Source organism: Lissotriton helveticus, chromosome 1_1, assembly GCF_964261635.1.
Source record: "Lissotriton helveticus chromosome 1_1, aLisHel1.1, whole genome shotgun sequence".
NCBI lineage: Eukaryota > Metazoa > Chordata > Amphibia > Caudata > Salamandridae > Lissotriton > Lissotriton helveticus.
The window spans coordinates 1055514887-1055528398 of NC_136057.1; the positions used below are offsets into that span (position 1 = coordinate 1055514887).

At 47.0% G+C, this 13512-nt stretch overlaps 1 protein-coding gene across 4 annotated transcripts in view; it reads right to left on the reverse strand.

Moving 5' to 3' along the window:
• The window catches only part of LOC144820657 (golgin subfamily B member 1-like), a 290085-nt gene that overhangs the window by 36214 nt on the left and 240359 nt on the right, over nucleotides 1-13512 (reverse strand). For all 4 annotated transcript variants that reach the window (XM_078677950.1, XM_078677951.1, XM_078677952.1 and 1 more), the window contains 2 exons: nucleotides 5099-5242; nucleotides 2123-2281 (listed from right to left, as the gene is read on the reverse strand). In XM_078677950.1, the coding sequence (XP_078534076.1) occupies nucleotides 2123-2281; nucleotides 5099-5242 (303 nt within the window). The remainder of the gene's footprint in view (nucleotides 1-2122; nucleotides 2282-5098; nucleotides 5243-13512) is intronic.

Here is a 13512-nt window from a genome sequence, read left to right on the forward strand (position 1 = left end):
CTCAGACCATTTGTACATGCTGTGTTTACACATATGTTAACACCGGGCGTGTCATCTTTTAAACGGCGGTCTCCCCTCTTTCATCGTGACAGCCGCTGACTGACACTTCCCACTTCGTCAAGGAGGCGTGATACCGCTGTCACCAAAGGTAATCAAACACCCCACCGACAGATCCTGCGAAATTCACTTAAATTCAAATCAGGCCGAGGGCAAACTTGGCTTCTGTCACTCTTTGAGTGAGCGCTTACAATGTAAACAGCTTTCAAGTACTGTGCTTGAAAACATACTTTTGTTCGGCATAATGGTTTCAGAAATAGAATGAAGTTGTCTTGTTTGTCTTCACCAGACCGAATTAAATGATTGGAAACCGACACAGTCCTCAGAGGACCAGAGAGGAGAGTTATAAGCCACATAGTGTATTTTCCCACATAAAATACATTTACATACTCACTGGAGCGCATTTATGTGGAGAAAGTGGCATTGGTTTGGCCCACGGGAACTACTAAATGTTCAAGCTATGGAATAAGCGAATGAAACACATTTTATATAAAACAAGACAGTGTGGACGAGCAAGTATGAGTCATCTTCTGTGAGCCTCGCCTGCTGCCTCGCCTCTCGTCATTTTACATTGAACGCGCTCACCGCTCAGACCATCTGGATTGCATTACACGGGCACTCTGACAGCTCCTAATTAAAATTAATGGTCTGCCGTGCGCGAAACCGCACAGAATATGCCAAAAATGGCCGACTAACATTACATATGCCCTATCGCATCAAGACTACTAAACAAACAGCACCGCGACGACCAATCACTATTCAGATAATAAAATAGCGCACTGAAAATGCACGAGCAAAGAAGAATTTATCCTGCACGAAGGAGAAACTCGCTACAATACCGCTCGGAGCTCCTCCCCACTTCGTGGTGACGTCGCCGAGCCCGTAAAAATGTGTACATTGACTGCTAACAATGTAACCTCGAAATATCTTTGCCTATTGTTTAAAAACTGAAAATAAAAGGTTAAAAAAAAGGCTTAGACAAAGCAGGCTCTTAATGTTGCTATTACTGTGCCATCTACGACAGTCTGCTCCACAGCTAAAATAGACAGAGGTTCAACCAAGCAAGTCGAGAAAACAGACTACAAGCACTGTTCATTTAACCGTTGTGCCTTTGGTGTGTTCCATTCATACATGGCTCACCAATCACTGCATCACGTTTCAAATGGACCTTTCTGTGTTGTTCCATTATCATGCTAAGTCGTTTGCAGGATATGGCACAACTATTCCTACATTTGTGCACTCAGGTCACGTCTACACATCTGCATTAGATTTTTGAATGTCTCTTAAGTCAGGTGTGTATTATGGTATAGATAGATAGACACATTTGTACTTAATTTTTTCAGTATGCACTGTCAATATTTACTTGCACATTTAACATCTGCCTGGTCCTCTTGATGTTCTCTTTTCTTGGACTGGATTTGGTCCTGTCTTTCCTCCTGAACCTTTGGGTCTTTGTCTTACAATGCTCAATTTATTACATCATCTCCCGGTAGTAACTGCGGATGCACCTGAGTACAGCGTATGTTCCCACATGGTTTGACACACTTCATCTGAGTGAGGGATTATAGTAATATCAATAGTTCTGAGCATTAGAACAACGTATAAGTATTACTTAAGTTTACCAAGTTAAGTTGTCACAAAAGAGTTACCAGAATACATTGGAAAGTGTTTTGAATTTGAGAACCCTGAAAATGGAAATAATTATCACATCAAAAGCTTCTTCATTACTTCATTCATAAGGAGGACTATGATTGATTATTTTGAGAGAAAAGCTGTTGTCAATGTGAATAGGGGGATTAGCCAAGACTGAAGCAACCACTGCTCGCTATGTGCACCCTGTGACACACTCTAATTTTAAAGTGTTGAGAAACAGTGGCTAAAAGAAACATGATGGTGTAGCACACCACAAAAGTATTACTTCCTAAACAAACCTTTGATGAAATGACTGAGGGCACTCATACAGAATGAAACGTGATCTCTGAGTTAGACCTTGCACACAGACCCGGTGCACCCCGTCCACATTATGATGTATTGAACCCCATAAAGCACTCCGGTTTTCACTCACAGATTCCTTCAACTGTGACTGCAACTCCCGAAGCTGCCCTTCAAGGACAGCGCAATGCTTTAGGACTTCATTGTACCGCTGTTGGCTATCCCTGATATTCTGGCTGCTTCCTCTGAGCTGGATTGACAGGGATTTCTTTTCTTCAAAAATCTGCGAAAGCTGGACAGAAGAAAAAACAGAAGAGGGTTATGTTTAAAGTGAAACATTCTGTTTCAATACAGAAAAGATGCTCTTTAATTCAACCCGCTCCCTTCACAGGTAGTCAGGGAATTATGAACACAGCCATGTAAAGGAAGAGGAAGAACACACGGACTCTGCGGATCGTCTATGCTCTTTGAGAAAATGATTGGAGATACTACGAGAAAACAAAGTAAATTTATTCTAAGTAGCTCAGTTCCAATGAATACATTATGGGGAGGCTCAATAAGGGCAGGATGTTAAAAAAGGACATGCCAGATCATTCACCTAACACACCATCATCCAACTCTGGATCAACTGAACTTGCACGTCGCAGAGTATTGGCCATCTGGCTCTCTTAGAAAATGTAAAAGGCAGTGTCTAAACCTGAGATCCACACAAACCTCTACAGGCCTTTCAGTGATAAGACTGCCAATTGAAAAATACTTTTCGAGGGTGGCAGTAAGTTTGTACATATTTTCTAAATCCATGGGGCACTGTCAAGTAGAAAGTCTTGGCATTCAACAGCACATTAAAAATCTTGCAGTATAATTGGTACAAACGTTTGTTAACTTGGGATCCATGTGTAAGCTGCTACCTGTAAACTGAAACAAATCTATGCATTAAGAGGAGGAAGTCTTTCTGATATCTGAACTTATCTCTATTAGGTAATAACCACTCCACTCAAATCACAACATATTTGTCACCTAAAAGGAAAAAAATGTTCTTGGTATTGCCACGAAAATGTCCTTGTGAGTATTTCTGACACAACACTCTTTAAAAAATTTCAAAAGCTGAAACGAGTGATGAGCATGTTTGCTACAATTTGAACTGTATCTTTACCCAACAGTGGCAACCAGACAATTCAATAGTATCGCCTGGCATTTCTGTCTATCTCGAGGAGGAATGAATATAAAGTGTGCCCTGTGAATTAAACTGTCCCTAAGCTCTCAAGGCCAAGATGACAAATATGGAACCCACATACAAATCTGTGTCTTAAGAAGCACCCTAAATTTAAGGGGAGACCTACAAGAGGAGAGCACTTTGGAATGGCACAGACACTACACACAAGTCCTGCATCCTAGAAATGGGAGACTTGCGCCGTGTCACGATTCAGCCTTCAGACGACCCACAAGAATAAGGGCCTCGAGCCTTAAAATAATGCATATTTTCATCAGATTCTCAAGCCTCACCATCAACAAAGCCAAGACCTCGATATAACCCTTAGGCTGCACCTGGTCAGCTGTAGAATGGGTCAGCTTCAAATATCTTAGTGTTTCTATCACAAGCAACTCACAAAGGTCATGGGAAAGTATTATTCAGCCCATCAATCCTCACAAATTGCCCTATCTAATGCTACAAGTTGACTTACGATGGCTGCATTGCCACTCTGAACATTGTCTCTTATTATAGGGCATCACATCTGATTGTCATCAATGAATGGTGGTTCGCCACAATGGAAGTCCCCACCTTCGCTGTAGCAAGATGGGTGCAGAAAGACACACTAATCTTACACCTGTTCTATAGTAACTCTCCCCTTGAGCCTCTACCACCGGCTACAAAGCTAGGAATTGAAATATGGAGAGACACTCACAAAGTCTTGAAGTGGACAGGACTCTTGAGTAAATGAACCCTCCTGTGCTGTGGATCTGCACTGCGACAAGTGGCTGAACGAAAGGGCTTCAGGTCCTGGGACATAATTGGCGTCTTTAAACTGGGAGATGCCATGTCCGGTCTGGCGAAGAAATTATTTGCAGATTTATAGGGGGGAGAATGACCTACATCACAGTCAATATTTCAGATACTTACAACTCCAACACACCCTCATGCTCCACATCACAGCCTTGACCGAGCATAGTCCCATATAATCCAAGATCCTACTCTGCAAATTAATCACCCACAAAATATCCTAAGTAGACCGCTCATTGGTAATCAACTCTAAAGATACGTTTGACCAACTATGGACAGCGTGGGTTGGGGATCTGGGACCCCTAACAGAAGCCGATTGGAGAGAGGATCTTGACTCCCCCAAAAAGCAACAATTGCCTCTCAAAGCAGGTTAATACAATTAAAGTATCTACACAGACTTTATTTCACACAGAAACGTTAGTGGAAGATGGGGGCGATGTTTGGAGCGTGGGGTACAGAAGGGTGATTTGCTGTATACTGTCTGGACATGTGAACTGTTTGTTTCCTTCAGGGAGGGGGTGCTTGAGTGTTTGCGACATGTGCTGGGATGGAGACTACCAAGGGACCCTACATTTACTCTTCATATCACAACAGACATCGACAATAATAGATGCCAGATGGCCCTAATATGGTTAGGACTGGTTGTTGCCAAGAGGGACATAGCCAAGGCATGGAAAAGCGTAGAACCTCCCGCCCTAGAAATGTGGGAGGTAGGCTCAGATCGATGCATGAGCCAGGAAATTCCCATTTACATGGCAAGAGGGTGTCCACAGAAACACTATAAAATACGGGCCGACTGGACCAGACATAACGGGATCTTCCTTGAACAACAAGACAATTTGAACCATGCCATGGATGAGGAAATCTGGACTTTTGGAGTGACTTATCCCATCTGAAGACTGGGGGAGGGAGAAGAGGGGTTAGCAGAGGTACACAGAGCCGATACAATATGCTTATTGGGCTGTTTGTGTTGGGGAAGATATGTCATCTATCTAAGTTGTTCATTTATGTGACAATGGCCCGGAACCGATTGTAAAAGTTGAAATCAATTAAAAGTTGTATTAAAGAAATGGATATCTACTAGAAGAAAGAAATTATGAATGTACTCACTTTGCTGTTCAACTGTTGGATTCTCAGCTCTTTCTGGTGCAGTTGCTTCAGAGAGTCACTGAGCTGGGATTGGAGATGTGCAGTCTCTTCCTCAAGGTTCTTCAAGTCCCCTTTCAGAATTTCACTACCGATCTCTGGCGAAGCCTGTCAAAATAGAACATGAGAAGTCATCTATTTAGCAGTCACTAGCTCCGGGAACCGCTTGAACAAATTTTAGGACATTCCAGGGGCATGGTGCAAACTACACTCCATGCTACCAGCACTCAGTGGGTGCAAAACTTGAAGATCACTTGTTTAGCTAAAAAGAACCATCAGATATGGAAGTGCTCGATCTTATTCGTATTTCTACAGACACCTTATTTAAGACTGCGTGGCTCTATTCGGTTCTATAACACTTGTAAAGCGCATGGCTACCTGGAGGCCTCCCATCACTAAAACCAATAAAGCACAAGTCAAACTGCAATGATGTGGGAGGGGATTAACAGATGGGAAGGAATTCCAAATTTTAGAGGCCAAATAGGCCAGCAAATTGCCTCCTCATCTTGATCTGAGAATCTTTGAAACTGTGATGTATTCCTATAGGTTCTGTATCGATCCCCCTATTCCTGACCCTGTTCTGGTTAATAATTAACTAGCAGCCATCCCACGGTACAAAAAACCGTTATCTGATTAAGCCACACCACGGCACAGGAACGCGTTATCTGATTAGGTCATAACGCTTGCCATCTAATTAGGCAAGCACTATTCCTCCAGCCCCTGATAAGGCATACGGAGTTCTCAAAACAAATCAAACCTATGACAACCTGGGAAAATCCCTGCGGCCATTGTTTTGATTTCACCGAGAACTTCAGCAAAAGAATGTGCGAACGAGCCCGTTCATATGACATCCTTATTGACGTATCCATGTCCATCCTTACGTCAATCTCGGCACCTTACAGGTATAAATATTACCGACATTGCCTTAAGCAAACACACGCGGTGGTGACGAGATCGGAGCAGCGAGACTTGCCGAAGAGGCCAGCACAGAGCGGACCCCACTGGCGCTGCCCCGCCTTCCTGACGCGCTGAGAACGAGACGTTGCTTTTCTCCTGCCGAGAAATCCAGCTCCGGCGCTTCCAAGCAGCCCTCGCAGGCAGCTGGAATATCAAGACCAGAGACGAGAGATACCAGCCCTCAACCATTCTAGATCTCAGGTACAGAACTGCATAACCCCTTGCAGAGAATTCTTGAGTCAGTCACTTGGCAAAACAAACTTAACTTAAACTGCTACTTATCTACTCCCGCCCACGTATTAGGCTTAGGTCAGGTACACTGGGGTAGGCGTGGTTAGAAGCACCAGTTGAGTACGATTAGTCAAATGTATATATGTATGTATCTATTTTATCAGTTTTAAATATCATATGGCTTAGAAACCATATCAATGCTTCTGCAGTATTATTTTATACTTCTGCTTTTATTGTATGCACTTTACTTAACCATAAGTATCGCAATAATATCGATTCATTTCTCTTGTACGAGAAAAGAGACTGATCAATAAATAACATCTTTTATTGAACACGCCCGTCTCTTCCTTTTCTCTACAATCTGGTGAAACTAAGAATGCACTGAACTGACTGAGTAAAATAAGTTGTCTTTTGTTTTCACACGACTCTAGAGATACACTCTTGATTAGGGGAGAGCAAAGTTGTCATGTTCTATGGTTGTCAGAAACTAAATCCCTTCTTGTCTATCCAGGGAGGTTAAACTCCTCCTTGCCTATTCGAGAAAGTTTCTAGTGAACTCTGAGCTAGCTGGCAAAACCAAAAACTTTAAGTCTAATATCGTCAGTAGAAGACCTAGTTAACCTCTGTCCTAGGTCTATACTATTGAAGGTATTATTCCAATGCGCAGAGCCTATTGGGATAATAGGAACTACACTACATGGCGCCCAAACGTTTGGATAGGCGATAAAACTAACGCAAGACATTAGAGTAACTCAGTCGTGCTTTTTCACACAGAACCCCTTTTTTTCCCCATAATACTCCAAAGACGTCTGGAGTGGGTGAAAGGTCATATCCGCCAAACCTCGCAGGAGGAGACTCCTATGCATGGTTCTTGGTTTAGTCAACGTTGAAGGATACACTGTTCCAAAATATTGTGCATCTAATCTTTGTTTCCATAGAAACCTGATCTGCAAACAAACAGAATAACCTTCCTGTCGGTAAAATGATAGACAGTGATGAAGAAAGGGAGACAGCTAGAATAGCAGCTGAACTCCTAGTAGCAGACAATCACTCCTAGCGCTTGTACCTGGCGCTTACTTGGGATTTTGCTGCCTGTTGCTTCCTGAAGCTCGCCGCACCCGTTTTGCGGGTGCCGCTTCGCCTTCCTTGGCTGGGGGCTGGACTTCGAGTGCTGCACCTGGCGCTGTTGTGGAGAAGGGCCTGGGTGTGAGGCACAGCGGGGCTGCGAGCGTGTGCAGGGACTCCATTGCCCAGGAGTCCCTGCGTGACCCTGCCAGACCTTCCGGTCCGCTCTCCCCGTGGCCTGCCCACCGCCCACAGGAGGGTACTTTATCTCCTTTTGCCAACTGCTCCCTGGGACGCCACAATCACTCCTAGCGCTTGTACCTGGCGCTTACTTGGGATTTTGCTGCCTGTTGCTTCCTGAAGCTCGCCGCACCCGTTCCGCGGGTGCCGCTTCGCCTTCCTTGGCTGGGGGCTGGACTTCGAGTGCTGCACCTGGCGCTGTTGTGGAGAAGGGCCTGGGTGTGAGGCACAGCAGGGCTGCGAGCGTGTGCAGGGACTCCATTGCCCAGGAGTCCCTGCGTGACCCTGCCAGACCTTCCGGTCCCCTCTCCCCGTGGCCCGCCCACCGCCCACAGGAGGGTACTTTATCTCCTTTTGCCAACTGCTCCCTGGGATGCCACAATCACTCCTAGCGCTTGTACCTGGCGCTTACTTGGGATTTTGCTGCCTGTTGCTTCCTGAAGCTCGCCGCACCCGTTCCGCGGGTGCCGCTTCGCCTTCCTTGGCTGGGGGCTGGACTTCGAGTGCTGCACCTGGCGCTGTTGTGGAGAAGGGCCTGGGTGTGAGGCACAGCGGGGCTGCGAGCGTGTGCAGGGACTCCGTTGCCCAGGAGTCCCTGCGTGACCCTGCCAGACCTTCCGGTCCGCTCTCCCCGTGGCCCGCCCACAACGGTCTCTACTTCTAGGAACGGGACTCCCGCAGCGCGGGACGCAGCTCGGGGCGAAGACCGGGCTAAGAGCGGGCCGTTTGAGGCCGTTCGAGGTCTGAGAGGTCTGGTCTGGGCCCCTTCTCTTATGCCCTATCCTTGCCTTCTCCCTAACTGACATCGGCCACTAACTCCGTCTAGGCTGGTAGTTTATTTTTGTAATTATGAGTACTCGTGTCACTCGTAATAGGGCTGGCAAGGGGGGGTTGGTTCACAATGGTCCTATGGATGATTTTATCACACGCACAAATATCGCCATAGACCAGGAGATTACCAAACTCCAAACTAGAGTGTCCCTTGACCTGGCGGCTGCTAGGAAACTGTCGCTAGAGTTTGCTAACTCCAAGAAATCTTCCCTAGGGCACATAGCATCAGCCATCACTCCGAAGCATTTGCACAACCAACAGTGTGTAACAACGATAGCCGATGTTCACGACAATTCAGTTTTGCCTATCCCTTCGCCACCCCCGTGTCCACTACCTTTGCCCGAAAGCTTGTCCAACCCTGTGGTTAGCCCTCATCATCTTCTTTCCCCCACTTCTTATTCCCCAGATATTTCTAATGTGTCCACTTGCTACGGAGGACTAGACAGTATTCAGGACAATCCGCACAAAAGAAAACGTACTCCTAGATCGACTTCCTCACATAAGAAGGCTAAAACCATGGGGCCACACTTACCTAACGCTGTCAACATCTCAGCTGACGGTAGATTGGGAAGGCTCCACACTTTCCCACAGGCTCCGTGGTGTACTGATAATGATGGGGTAGTTCCTGCTGCTATCAAAAGCAATACACCTACTGAGAAAGCAGACCTCTACCTAAACGACCAGGAGGGGAGGGAAGGGGAATTTATAGGTGTAGTTTGGGAAACCCTAAAAGCCTCTTATCTCCCCTGGATTTAAGACTCTCTCGAATCGAGAACCATCTCCTAGAGATGGAGAAAAGCATTATAGCCTTGGCTACACTTGGCTTGAGAGGACTCGAACACCAAGGTTTGATAGAGAATAACACTGCTCCTCAGGCTTTAATCCCTTCCTCTACAGCCCCGCATGGCCTAACTTCCCACCCTATTGCGCCTTGTCCCACTCAGCCTATCCCTAAACCACGTACCAAGAGAGTCGTCACCACAAATTCTGCATCCCCGCCCGGGGTTAACATCCCAAATGCTTCCACCTCACAAATACATACCCGCACTAACATGGCTGCTTCTAGGAGGCAGAATCCTAATAGTTCCACCCTCCGCCCTATTCAGGTCTCCCAGAATAAAACTTCCCTCCGTCCTACTGGGGGCCCTCACATCAAGAGTAATTTCCGAGGGGGGTACATTGATCTCCCTCCAGAAGCCAATGATTACGTGGTGGTTCTGACTGGCGTACCGGAGGCAGCGAACGGCCACCACGAATATCATCGGTCTTTACATAATAAGGTCATGCACTGGCTTAATACGTACAGACCGATCCCAAATGGTGGGACGAGCAGAGTCAAAATGGTACGTAGAGTACCGTGGGTGGGTTCTACAAGGAAATCCATTCCCGGTGATTGTATAGTCGTGACGTTTGAAGACCCTTACACGGCTAGTCATATTTGTTCCTGGGCTGTTGAGGATGGGGGTTCTTCTATTGCCCCGAGGCCATTGTCTTTCTTCTATCCACCCCGCGATGTATACTCACACGGGGGCAATTGGTCCATGGTTCCCTATCAGCCCAGTTGGGGGTATTACTCTAAAGAGCATAATCCAGCCAGAGGTTGGCTCGGGATAACAACCTCAAACAGGTATGACTGTCTCGAAGATGTTGACTGACTACCTATGCCTCCTGACCTGGCACCACCGATTCAACCTCATGTAGCTTTGGTGGAAGTTGGTTTTTTTCCCTTGTCGACTACCCTTGTCGGGACTAGCCCTGTCCCCCCTATCCAAACTAGGCCTCAGGCTTTGCCTGTACAGGGCTCGCTGCATTCTCTCAACACCAATTGTACCATCAGTGCTATTGCAATTGCGAGTGAGATAGTTTTTGCTCCGTCCCCCCCCACAATTCCTCTTCAGTTTTCCCGGCCTCTCGGCTTTAACACTGACTCCCCTGCCCTAGCCCCCTCGATCCGCAATAGATCCATAGATAATCCCCAGCTCATGATCTTAAGTTGGAATGTGGCAGGGCTTGCTCGAAATTTCAATAAACCAGATTGGAACTCTTTTTTGGACCCCTTTGGGATCTGCCTCCTTCAAGAAACCTGGTGCTTGGAGCCCTTCCACAGGGTAGGTTTTACGACCTACTCTGTACCGGCATCCAAATCACAGGGCAGTAAAGGCCGCCCTTCAGGTGGCCTTCTTATCTGGGTCAGTATCACACTGGGACTTTCCATAAGACACATAAATATCCAATCTCCTGACCTCCTGAGACTCACTATACAGTGCCCGGGGGGCAGGAAGTTAGAGGTGTTCAATCTGTATCTCAGGGGGACCAGGGGGGGGGAATTCATTGCTATCTTCAACTGGAGTTGAAGAGGAGCTCAGTGGTTGCAACATTGACTCCCTCATTGTCCTGGCTGGAGATTTCAACTGCTGTTTCGAACCGTTAGCCAGCGAAGACATCCTGGACACCTGGGAAGACGATGCTAAGAGAGGCATTCCTTTGCTCGTTCTTGATCCAATTAAAAAATGGACCCAGAATGTCATTGATATTAATTCTCTCTGTTTAGAACATGATCTTAGGGCCACTAATGGCCGATCTAAATCAGACTCTAGGGGTGCGCACACCTTTAATAGGGTGGGCTACACCTCTAGAATAGACTATATACTGCTAAACCATAACTTATGGCAGTATTTCCATGACATGGAAGTCCAACAAACAACCGATAGTGATCATAATCCCTTGGTCCTAACCCTTGCCCTCCCGTGGGAAGAAGGGAATCTTCCATTGCCTCGATCCAATTGGAAATCATCCCACGAAGTTGTACCATCCAATTGTGGTAGGCGTTTAAAATGGGCGAGAGTTGCCGCGGACGAAGTGAGAATGGCGCAAGCTGGGAACATAATGTTAAAAGTAAAGCACCATTTAGGTGCGTCGGATTCTGATAACGACGTTCTTCCGACGTTTACAGAGACCATCGCATCCCTTAGCAACCTGTTTCTAGTTCCTCAGGGTAGGGCCAGGGCCCCTCGGAGATCGGCAATTAAGGGTAGAGACCAATGGTACTCCTCTGCCTGTCGTGCAGCCAAAAGCGATCTCATCCGGGCGGTTGGAGAGAAAGACTCTCTTCAGATTACACTCGCTAGGAAAAATTACAAAAAAGCCCAAGCAGTGGCAAAGGATACCCATGAAAGAAATTTTTGGAGAGATCTAATGGACGCCAGCTCCAAAAAGGATTCGAGGGGTTTCTGGGCCTTGCTCAGAGGCAGGGATAGGCCGGTCGACTCATTGCTGACATGTAATATCACAGGGGAGGCCTGGTTGGCACATTTTTCCAAGCTCTACTCTAATCCATTAGGGGCTCCTGGACAGAATAGGGGTTCCAGACACAGCGTCCCGGTAGCCAATACAGATCTAGACCACACCTTTGCAGCTAAGGAGGTTGAAGAAGCAATTAGGCGTCTTGTTCCTAATAAGGCGGCAGGTCCAGATGGTGTCCCTGGCGATTTGCTCCGGACCAACACGGAGGTGTGGAGCTCACTCATTGCCCTGGTTTTGAATGAGGCCATGTCTGGTGGATGCCTCCCGGACTCGTGGAGGGGTGCGGAAGTCGTCCCGATTTTTAAAAAAGGTTGTAGGGACGACCCTGCCAACTACCGTCCCATAAGTCTGCTTGATTCTACCCAGAAGGTAGCAGGGAAAGTAGTTTTAGGGAGGATCCTGCAGTGGGCCGAAGAAAAGCAGGTCTTGTCTGACTTCCAGGCCGGTTTTAGATCAGGAACGGGCACGATTGAGCAGACATTTCGATTTCTAATGCTTTATTGGAAAGTGGTTAAGCTGGGCAAAGGCAGTCTGTATCTCGCTTTTATAGATCTGCGGACTGCCTTTGACCTAGTTCCACGTAACCAATTGTGGGCTGTTCTTGAGGGCTTGGGCATCCCCCCCGTACCTGCTGGCATTGATCATCAAGTTCCACGAAAGCAACTTTGCTCAAATTAGATGGGGCGCACAGGGCCAAAAAACACCTCGTATCTCTGTAGACAGGGGCGTCCGCCAGGGGTGTGTGCTAGCCCCCACTCTGTTCTCACTATATCTAAACGGAGTGGTGGAGCATCTTCTTAAACTACCAGCAGATGCACCCTCCCTGCCGGGCAGGAAGATACCAACTCTCCTGTTTGCAGATGATACCCTGTTGATCTCGAAAACCCCGCTAGGCCTCCAAACGTTGCTCTCAAGGTTCCAGGAGTTCTGTGACTCCAGGGGCTTGGCCATTAACATCAGCAAAACTAAGTTCCTGGTGTTGAACCCCCCTAGGAAGACAGTACACCCTCCAACCCTTGACTCAGTCCCACTCGAAAGGGTAAGGGAATTCGATTATTTAGGCATCCGACTCCGTGACTCTATGAGTTGGAAGGCCCACCATCAAAAAATCATTCTGACTCATAGGAGGGTCACAGGTGCATTATTAAAAGAACATCGTGCCTCACCCCTTAAACCCATCGGGGTGATATTAGATATTTATAGGGCAAAAGCAGTGAGTGCGGCGTTGTATGGGGCAGAGCTCTGGGGTACGCAGAAATTTGACACCCTGACCCATCTTGAGAACAAATTTCATAAAGATCTAATGAGGCTACCTCACAGCTCTCCCACTCTCCCTCTCCTACTTGATACAGGCACACGCCCCATATCTGAGCAAGCAAAGCTACGCCCTCTTCTACTATGGGCCCGCATATGGAATGTTCCTGAACTCTCAAGCTACGCAGACGCCCTGCGTGAACTCCTCTCAACCCCGGGCTGGCATAAGATCGGTTGGCTCATGGAAGTAAAGCGCCTCCTTTACGAACTGGGCTTGGGAGACGCTTGGGCCAACAGATCTTCACCACCTACACAGCTGCTAAAGAAAATATTCTGGTTGTGGGTGGCAAATGAGAGAGCGAACCACTTCAAACTATGTAGATCTGCTGCTGAGTTTCTGCTTATTAAAGATCTCCCCCTTAGAGAACCTTACCTAGACCTGATCTCTAACCCGATGGATAGGGCACTGTATTTTAAATTTAGGGTTGGAGTTCTGC